The sequence below is a fragment of the Trichoplax adhaerens genome, genomic scaffold, assembly GCF_000150275.1.
Source record: "Trichoplax adhaerens TRIADscaffold_3 genomic scaffold, whole genome shotgun sequence".
Lineage (NCBI taxonomy): Eukaryota > Metazoa > Placozoa > Uniplacotomia > Trichoplacea > Trichoplacidae > Trichoplax > Trichoplax adhaerens.
The window spans coordinates 1,305,233-1,315,510 of record NW_002060945.1 but is presented as its reverse complement, the minus strand read 5'-3'; the positions used below and the strand labels follow the sequence as shown (position 1 = coordinate 1,315,510).

General features: G+C 29.2%; 1 protein-coding gene across 1 annotated transcript; it reads right to left on the bottom strand.

Moving 5' to 3' along the window:
• Nucleotides 1–1,630: 1,630 nt before the first annotated feature.
• On the bottom strand, nucleotides 1,631–7,971 carry TRIADDRAFT_54154 (uncharacterized protein; the record flags this gene model as incomplete). The annotated part of the gene is made up of 17 exons (XM_002110264.1): nucleotides 1,631–1,830; nucleotides 2,208–2,244; nucleotides 2,390–2,440; nucleotides 3,079–3,153; nucleotides 4,108–4,161; nucleotides 4,242–4,322; nucleotides 4,435–4,497; nucleotides 5,087–5,152; nucleotides 5,306–5,377; nucleotides 5,475–5,519; nucleotides 5,824–5,891; nucleotides 6,298–6,389; nucleotides 6,630–6,722; nucleotides 7,192–7,275; nucleotides 7,402–7,457; nucleotides 7,564–7,599; nucleotides 7,954–7,971. The coding sequence occupies 17 exons, from the start codon at nucleotides 7,969–7,971 to the stop codon at nucleotides 1,631–1,633; spliced, it is 1,191 nt and encodes a 396-aa protein (XP_002110300.1).
• Between the last annotated feature and the right edge of the window lie 2,307 nt (nucleotides 7,972–10,278).

Genomic DNA, 10,278 nt, shown 5'->3' with positions numbered 1-10,278 from the left:
AATAAGTAATTAACAAGATTATTGGATTACTTATTTTATCATGATTTAATTTCCGTTTTATTAATAATTGGGTAATGATGTAATTTATTTCAATTAAGAAATTGCCGAGTTAATATCTTCATCATGGCTTCTAGTTAGCTGTAAATTCTACATGAGAAAGTATTAACCTACCGGACTAATCTTACAGGAAGAGATTGAAATACATAAAATTAGTATTTTTATATTTATATATCGATCATATAAAAGCGCTTGTCGAGTATCTGTCATGTATAGGAACATGTAATCGAAGAGGATTGCTGAATTAGTCGTCATCGTGATTTAATTTCAGCTTTTAGTTTCAATAATGGGGTAATTGATTTAATAAAGAATCGGTCTGGTAAAAATCTTTACTAACACTTACAGTTAATGAGAATCAGCATGGAAAAGCATTAATATACTAGGGTGATTCTGTAAAAGATTAAATATCCATAAATAGTTTATTTCAACTTGTAGAGTAACAACAATTTAGAACCCTATACCGGGCATACTCTGAATCGGTATCAACAAGCTTATTAGATTTTTGATCACCGCGGTTCAATTTCACTAATGATGTAGTTGATTTTAGTTAAAGAGCCATTTAAGTAAAAATGTTCATTAATACATATGGCTAGTCAAAACAGTTACCGCTAATACGAGCTACTTAATCTATCTGAGAAAGACTGGGTATCTGAGCTACTCTACTTAAATTTACCGATTTAATGCCTTCTACCGGAGATAAGTTTACATTGACAAAATTTTACAAAGCAATAAGAAGACAATTATTATCGTGGCCTCAGACTGGTCTGGAAATCGATCGAAATAAAAATTGATAGAGAAAGTGCCCTTGTAAATGAATCACAACTAATCATGAAATCTAGATGAGAGCTCTGATATTGTAGTCTATTTCGCTTATAGTTTATACTATAAATCAAGTAAAGCATGAATATAACGTAAAATAAAGATTTCAAATGATTAATAGGTTGACTATATGAGTATATTATGTACGATAATATTAATGAACGTGAAGGTAAAGATGAAAAACCTAGTTGGTTCTATCCGTGAGTTTCAAGTTTAACATTAGGTTTACATATTCTTATTCCAAGAAAATATCCTTCGAATTCGTCGCACAACTAACTTTTGAATCTGAATAACGAGTAGATTATCTCTTTATCTTTATTATTTTTAAGTACATTTTAAAATGATTAGTCAATAATAGATTATTTATTTAAAGTTTTAGTCATTCATTTCGTTTAGTATTAAGTTCAGAGATTCTTATTCCACGAAAATACCCTTCAAATTCATCATACGACTAGCTTTTGAATCTGAATGGCAAATAAATTATCTCATTTTCCTTATTATTTTAAGTACATTTTAAAATAACTACTCAGTTGCAGTTTATTTATTCAAGGTTCAGTCATTCATAGAATTATAAATATCGCAACTTAATAATCGTAATCTTCCTTTATTTTTTCAAATTAAAGCGTATTAGGATAACTCTATGGTCACCTTTTACATACGTGCTCGTTTCTATTGTCCGTTGTAAGCTATAAGTAATAGTAAAGCTAATTCAATTTTAAGCGGTTAATATTGCAAGAAACATCATTTCCGTTGACTATACTAACACCATATAGAAATCACGCGAGATATAAACTGTTGAGAACTGATAACTAACGTTATTATTAGTAATAATTAGAATCTGATCGCAAATGATGTTAAACAAGATTATCAAAACCTCGTAATAGACGTCTCTGCATTTATTACTTCGAAATGATTTTTTAACAGGAATCATGGGTGACAGATCAGTCGCTATTTCTACATAATTATTAAAAAAAGTGAATTTCAATTTATATTCAATGCCACAATTATTCCATTTATTGAACCGAATTACTCAGTATTTTACGAGAAAATTCAAATTGTTTTTCTACATCAATCGGCAGTTAGAATTTTTACGATTTAGTAAATGATGGAGTTCCTGAGCAAGTTGTATTAATCTCTGATCATCTTTATATTTATTGCATATTAGATCGATCCTAGATAATACTACCAAAAAAATCAACGGATTATAACATGATAGGTTGATTGCATTTTGAATCTCTACTAACACAATGTCATGATGAACTTGGATATTAGATAAAAAATCCAAATTGCTAGAATATTTAGCTATTACAACATGCTCGAAGGTAGCTTACCATCTATTTTCATTTTGGATGTTAGATCTGGCATGCCCTAAGGAAATATAGAAAAGGTTATGTTTGCAATATTCTAAGCACTTTACTTCCTGAAAGCATCAACTTGGAGACGATGATATTGCAGTATACACGTACACTCCACAAGATTTAAAAAGAGTATCTAATATGAGTAATATATTTACCTTTAAGATTTCTGTAAATGACAACATGGTTTTTAGTACATTTTTTAAGCTCTACATTATATAAAAATATGTCAATTAATATTTATATCATATAAAAATGACTAAGAACATGAATTGAAAAAATCGATTGCTGTATGACTACGTTTCTTCCTTTAGCCTATTATATCTAAAGAAAAAGCGAGGCTACAAATTCTTATTAAAACAATTGCACACTATAAGAAAACACTCTGGCTTCCAGATACAAGGTTATTCCTAAAAGATTTAATTTGTAGGCTATATTATCGTAGAGCATTATTTTAAAATGCTGACGATAGTACAGCATACTACGCTAAGAGATAATCCGTGCTGTAAGGAGTAAGGCTGTCAGTAATATATAGACGTTCATATGTATCGCCTTACGAAAATCTTAGAAGCTATCAAATGATGTCTGCATGACTTCCTCAGTTTTAGAACTTTTACATTTAAGTTCTGGTGTACAGTATATGAATATTTTAAATTTTATATTAATTCTTTAACTATGGGTAACAAATAATATAGAATATTCGGCCCTATCAGCATTTACAGTATTGCAGTATGTGTAGATTTAAAATTGATCATAAAATTTTGCTTAGTAATAGTTCTACAGGATGCTTTGCATTATAGTAAATAAGATAGATATAGATATAGTTCCATATATCATTGAATTTTACCTTGCAATCATTTTCCGTCTGCAATTTATTACATAGGAGATATGTCAAGTTATAGTGCTTCATTAATGACTGGACCTAGAAATTGATGTTAAAGTGATATACAGTATTTTAAAATATCACATGACAATAGTTAAGTTTAAATACGCCATATACATTTATTTCGTAACCTGCTCTTTTGGCCTAAATTTAACTGCACGAAGAATGATCCTCCAGGTTATCCAATGTAGGTCAGAATACTAAAATTGAATTATACACAGAATATTTCTTATTCTCTGTATTCATTATTAAATCATCTGTTTATATATATGTATAGGATGTAATGGCATCTTCTGATGAGAATTACAATAAATAAGCTATCTTAATAAAGAAACGCAATGTACAAGAAAATAGTAATATATAATCTTTAAAGACAACGTCCAGGTAGTTGTCATGAAAAAAATTCTAGTTAAAAACACATTAACATGCTACAAGATGAATATCTAAAATCGCTTAGTTCCTTATTTATTTACTGAATTGTTAACTATTCAAAGTCATGCACTGTTTGAGTAGGAGTTTGGAACATTTTTTAGCTTTCAGATGTGCGTTGGTAATCTTTGTCGATCGTCAACCTTATATCATCAGATGCTTAATTCTTATAACTATTGCAGTCGGATAGCAACTTTATAAATTCCGAATTATAAGAGTATTTTGTTATGTTCTACCTAGATGAATTTTATATGGAATTAAAATCTTATTCTCAGAGTATTATTACTAAACATTGAACTGATATAAACTAGCGGCAATCTAATGAGCTGTATCATAGGTTGTAAAGCTGATTTATCCTTTAGAATATCCATTCATATACAAATTTACTATTTCTTCTATCGTGTTAGTATAAAATTGAAATAAGATAAGGAAACATCAATAGCTTACGATATTCGTGCAATTTAAAATTGGCGTAATAATATCCTGATCTATGACCACCTGTAACAGACGAGATTCCCTTAGAAATAGACAAAATTGTAAATACATATCTGGTATTGGCAGTACTTGTATTATGGGTCTATGGTTGTCCATCATTCTTTCGATAGTTTCTAAAACGATCTATCAAAATGATTCAATAGCCAATTTATTTAGCTCAATTGGAAAGGATGTTGGGTTCAAGCTCGTACACGACTACTCACTGTTATTTGGTAGATGCCATAATCTTGATGATTTTGCAATATGACCTTAAGATGGCTAATAACTTGATCACCTATCCATAACTTTTACATCAATTTATAAATAGTTTTAACTGTTTAAGCAATGATGTTAGGCAGATTTTATGATATTTTGTCAATCCTAACAAATATGAAATACATTGTACGATATACTAACTTTAGAAACACCAACGAAATCATTTTTTCGGATTAAGTCTTCGGTAAGACGTAGCGTTGCTTCCTAAATAATCATAAGTTGTGCAATGAGCATGCTAAGAAATGCTATGATAATATAAAGCAGTAATTATGGCTCAAATAACAAATCAAATGAAGAATTGCTTAAGTAAAATATGATCTATGGATAAACTAGCTTTAATATTGCCAGGCTGGTCCACTAAACACAAGTTACGTTTGCAATGCATGAGAGGGAATATATTGCAGTACTAAGCATGGTAATAAAAGCTTATAATTTGCTATACACGTATAGAGCCCAAATTTAACGTATAATACATTAATAGGCTAATGGTAGATATTGCTGTCAGCCTCAAATTTAGTGCAAACTAATTAATAAATTGTTTTCAAAACTTAAGTTTGTTACTAATTCTTTCGTTCTATAGTGTCGTCAGGGTAGTAGTTAAACTATTACTTCATAAAGTAACGATAAGGCTCAGCAAGATTATGTCACGTAATGACAACTGCTATTTAATCAAAGTAAATAGCTTCTAAGTTAAGTTTTCATATTATTTCCACATTTCCGAGATTACTTTCAATTTATATGAAAACACTTATAATTAAGTCTGATTATTATTTATACCGTAATCAATTCTGACCTGAAGAGATTTCGATTGACTAGACATGATTTCCAATATTCTTCCAATGATAGAGTAAAAAACAGTCTACAAAAGTCGAATATTATCATTGGATCAGAAGTAATCGGAATCATTATTATAACAAACTTAATATTGAAATTTAGGCGCGTGATTTGATATGTCTAGGTTATAACCATAAAGAATTGACAAATATTTAGCTACTGGTAGAAGTAAGCTTACTTTGCCTTCACCTCCGATTGAATGCGATAATCGTAGAATAAGTCTTAATATGTCGATAATTTCTTCTAAAATCTATTTAATATTTGGACACTTCTTAGGAATGGTTTTGAATGATAATAAATAAGAAAATTCTACTTTTTCTCTCCTTTCGATAATAATTATAATTTACCTTAACGCTATCAGACTGAATTAAAATAGCGATAATTTGCATTATCTGTAAGAAATATGCGCATAAATTATTATTCTTTCTCTTAATTGATGCAGAAAAATGCTGTTCATGCTTCAGTGATTAATAAAGTAATTTAAGCAGGCTATAAATCTTCTCACAGCAGCAAAATTCTCTTGTACAAGATAGAATAATCGAATACAAATGTTTAAAGTCGATGCCGTTGCTTGCAAAAATTCAGTCTGTTACAAAATAATTTTAATAGTAAGTTTATCGAGGCAGAAAAAATTTAATAATAGTTTTGCTCTAGACTAAATTACAGTATAAGGCGAAAGCATTCGAATAGTCTTACCGATCTTTCAGCATTGACAACCTTTACTAATTCCTGTATAAATTGGCGTTTTGAAACGGTAAATGTTTCTAGTCAAATGGGGATGAAAATAATTTCATCAAATAATCATGTACTATAAATCATTACGCCGATTGCTTTTGTTTTAGAAAGTAAAGAAACAAAATCAAACGTATTTACATCGTACATTATAAGCTAAATAATTATTATACAATATTCAATATACTTTAGTGAGTACTATGGTATCGGATAGGGTATTTGATAATGTTGTACTTTTATAAATATTTACTCGCATAAACTTGTAAAATCTGAATAGATTTAATAGCAATCTCTTCATATGGCGATGAAAGCAGTTGGATTAGTAATTCATGTTCAGCTGTAACACAAGATATGAAATAAGTTGATATATATTCGTAACACTACTTTTTGAAATTAAAATGGCTTAATAGCTTGGTTATAAGATAATACTATAAATACCTGGAGTTATGGCTGCGTAATGGCAATTTATTGTTAGATCATAGTTGAGTAAGATGACAATAATATCCATGGATTCAAATTGCAAGTCATAGCTTTATTATTTAAAGACAGTAAGATGTTATCTTAAAATATCATTCAGCTTATGCTCTAGAAAGTTTACTTTATATCAGTATTCTATAAATTATCGTACTCGTTAGTGTTTCCAAGTAAATAAAATAAATAGCTTATAACTTTGTCCCTAGAAATATACCAAAAGTGAATAATAATTAAAGAAAGTACAATAAAGAATCTTTTATAACCTCCGATAGAAAGAATCATCGCCAATTTCTTACCTACAATCACAGTAAGGTTTCACTTGTAAATTTTTCTTACTACTATCACTAACGGGAGATATAGTTTGATTACAATTAAAAATTGCCCTATTCCTAGTAAGATGAAAATCAATCTTGAAATCATCGTAATGAGTTATAAATCTGCGCATATATTTATCTTTAGATTAATATATTCAGGTGTTCTGCGGCACTAATACTATCCTTATTGTAGTAACTAAATTTTAGGAAAAGCCACATCACTAATTGTAACATACATTGCATAGGTATACATTTACTTAAAGAATACTATGCCAACGAATTATACTGTTTATCATCATTATTCTCCTCTCCTTACAAATGCAACATCGATCTTCAAATTATTATGTAATGTAAAAAATATTAACAGTGCATTTGTTTTAAATATACTACGTTATTTATCTTTGTTAATATCATCATTTGCCTTATTTTAAGTAAAATGCAATCTTGACTCTCAAATCATCATAAGACATCATAAAGTGTGTGAGTATTAATTTCAAGAATGCCATTCTGGAATGCTTTACTCTTTTCACTATTAATAACTTACTTGATAATATGATGAGATACAAGACCTTGCTGGCAATCTTTTAACTTCCATTCAACATGGAATGTCATTTGCATGATGATTTCCCTATATTTAATATGGGAAACTGAGTAAATATCTGTGTACCAAGAAGATTGAATTAATGTACTTGCCGGCACTAGTCATATTTTATACATTCGGATTTAGTGATATAACTACATAATAAACTTTTACCTTAAAGAATGAATATGTTGTCGAATAAGGGATTGGCTTGTAGCATCTTCGAGTTTCTATAATATTATCATATAATATTTTCAATAGCCTCGTGAAATTCCAATCACGTTATGGAAGATACCATAATAATGGCTAAAATGATATATCAACTTTAACTCTTACCTTCCAAATATACCATAATGGCTCAACATCCAATGGCTAGAAAAGTAATAGATTGAATGAGCTGTCCGAATTTTATAACAATAATTATGAGTTGTAATAGATTTTATTAAAAGACATTAGTTATAATAAATAAACTAAATTAAAAGCTATAAGTTCGCTTTAATCGCTACCTACATACTCGCATTTAAATTCTTATAGACATTTTATCTGCATAAATACTCTTAACAGATTAGTGCTAATAGTTTTATTTAAAGTATTACGTGGCCTAAATATCTTTTAAAATAGGCTTTAATGTTAGTGTGATTATTATATTAGAATATCAATTTACTAAAGGCAATTCTAGGCCACTTTAATGGATACAAGCCATGAAAATTTCTACAAATATCAAACCTGTGCGTGATCCTCCATCCTATTTTTGTTTAAAGCCCAACTACTCCTAGCTGCGAGAAAAGTAAATAAGTATCAAATAATAAAGGTTTATTAGATTAATTATTAAAAATCAGTATCATACTCACTTTATTAATTACCGGCAACGTGACTTTAACTAATTCTCAGTTAACAATAAATTTATTATTAAATTGTGAATCATCTCTATCGCTGATATTATTATCTCTGTTATATTAACAATTTCGAAATGTATCGTACAATATAACAAATGATTGCCTAGATCAATTAATTGCCAATTTTTGTTACCTTTATCTCCGAGAAAAGGGATATTTATATATTTAACTGTACCTGTCGTATTATTTTGAAGTTATACAAGGATTAATTGTTATTATTCTTTATTGAAAATTAATTTGAAGTGAATTTGCATGCGCAGAGGGCTGATTAAATTTTATTATGTGATAATCTGCACCATCTTACATAAACAAATAAATATATCGTCATGACAGTGATTTACAAGAAAATTTAGGGCATTTTTTAATGATATATGAATATATGAGATAGAAATCGCAGATAAGTTTTGACTGATTTCGTAAATAAAATCATTAGCACCAATAAATACAAAATGGCAATTACTGCAACAAAGATATTCTTGTACAATTGATTTTGGAGAAGTAAATGTGGCAATATTTTAAGCATGTAATGCTATTATTTTAGCACTAAGAACTACGGGTGTAATGATAAATCTCCTACAGTAACAGGCACAAAAATAGATGAGATCATATTAGTTGATTGATCCAGAAATCTTGATCAATTTCATAAATTCAGTTTCATGACGACAGCAGTAAAGGCTAATCACTGCAGTAAAGATTTCGTGGTGTAGTCGATTCTAATAAGAAAATCAAGATTATTGGAATAAATTAAATAATTCCATTAATCTAGTCGGGTTAAGAACTTTTAACGCCATCAATGACCAGTTCAGTTACTGTTGACATTTTTATATGACTAACCAGAAGCAAAGATGAAAGTGAATAGACCTGAAATTGCATCTAACCATACAATAAGGGTATTATTGATTGTCAAAATAGAATAGATAATAGGTCGAAAATCCTAGTCCTTACTATAAAAAATGTCTAAAACCACTTAATAACTGTTTAGGCTGTATAAGATTGACTACTGATTGATTTTTTCCGTTCCCTATACTTATATGCTAAATATCATGATATCATGATAAAATATGCTTCACTTTATGTAATTAATTATCAATACAACTTAAAAGGTAAATACTTTAGTAAACAGAGGGGGCATTCTGATATTAAGATTGTGAACAACTGGGAAATAAATACGCCTATGCTGTAATTAATTTGCCTTATCTTATTTCCTGAATTAAATAAGATTTACTGTGGTGTAGTTCGTGACAATAGACATCTACGCACGTAGTAATTCTTCAGCATAGAGTACCAATTAAATTTTATTAGACTAGATTATTATGAAGTATATTGGAAGAAATTGACTCGAGTTAAGTTATGTATGCTCCTTTAGGACGTAAAAATTATACTGCAACCTACACTACATTGGATGGACAATGACTTAAGATTGCATTATCACAGCGTTTTACGGATTATTGCATAATATATTTTCTACCCTGCCGTCCCTTATTTCTCTTTGTGAAGTTACGGATATTCTTTTTGCTTACCTTTCAATGAACTTTGCCATCATAAGATAAAGACAACTTAAAGTGCAATAAATGACAGCATTTAAATTTACCGGCATATTTTAAAATAAGAATCGGATCTTTCTTAACTTTAGGAAATCGAATTACTATGTTTATTAAGGTCAATATAGCTATTCAATATCATATATATGCTATCACTACACATTGCTCTTCAAAGGTGCTAGAGTAGCCAATTTCTTATCATGATTTTTGGTTGCAAGTGAATGAAAGTATCTACAGTGCCGCGGCTATTAGTATCTACTTGCCACTAATTTCTGATAGATCTTATCGTCACAATTTTATTAATGTAGGAAAATTTTAAAATAAAATGAACACTACAGAGCACCTCGAATGTTATATCACACATTTCAACTCATATTATGCTATGTTCGGTATAGTAGGTAATTTATAACGTGATTGAAGACGATATTTTAACAAATAAAGAGAGAATGTTATATCATAGATTGTTAAGAACTATCTAAAATAGCTATCATCAGCTTCAGGAGCAATCGTATAGTATCGATTATTAATGAATACTTTTAGTGGTAGACTTTCCGCAATGGCTTACCATCTGATTTTTTTGCGACTTTGATAAGGTTCTATATATTTTGTTATCA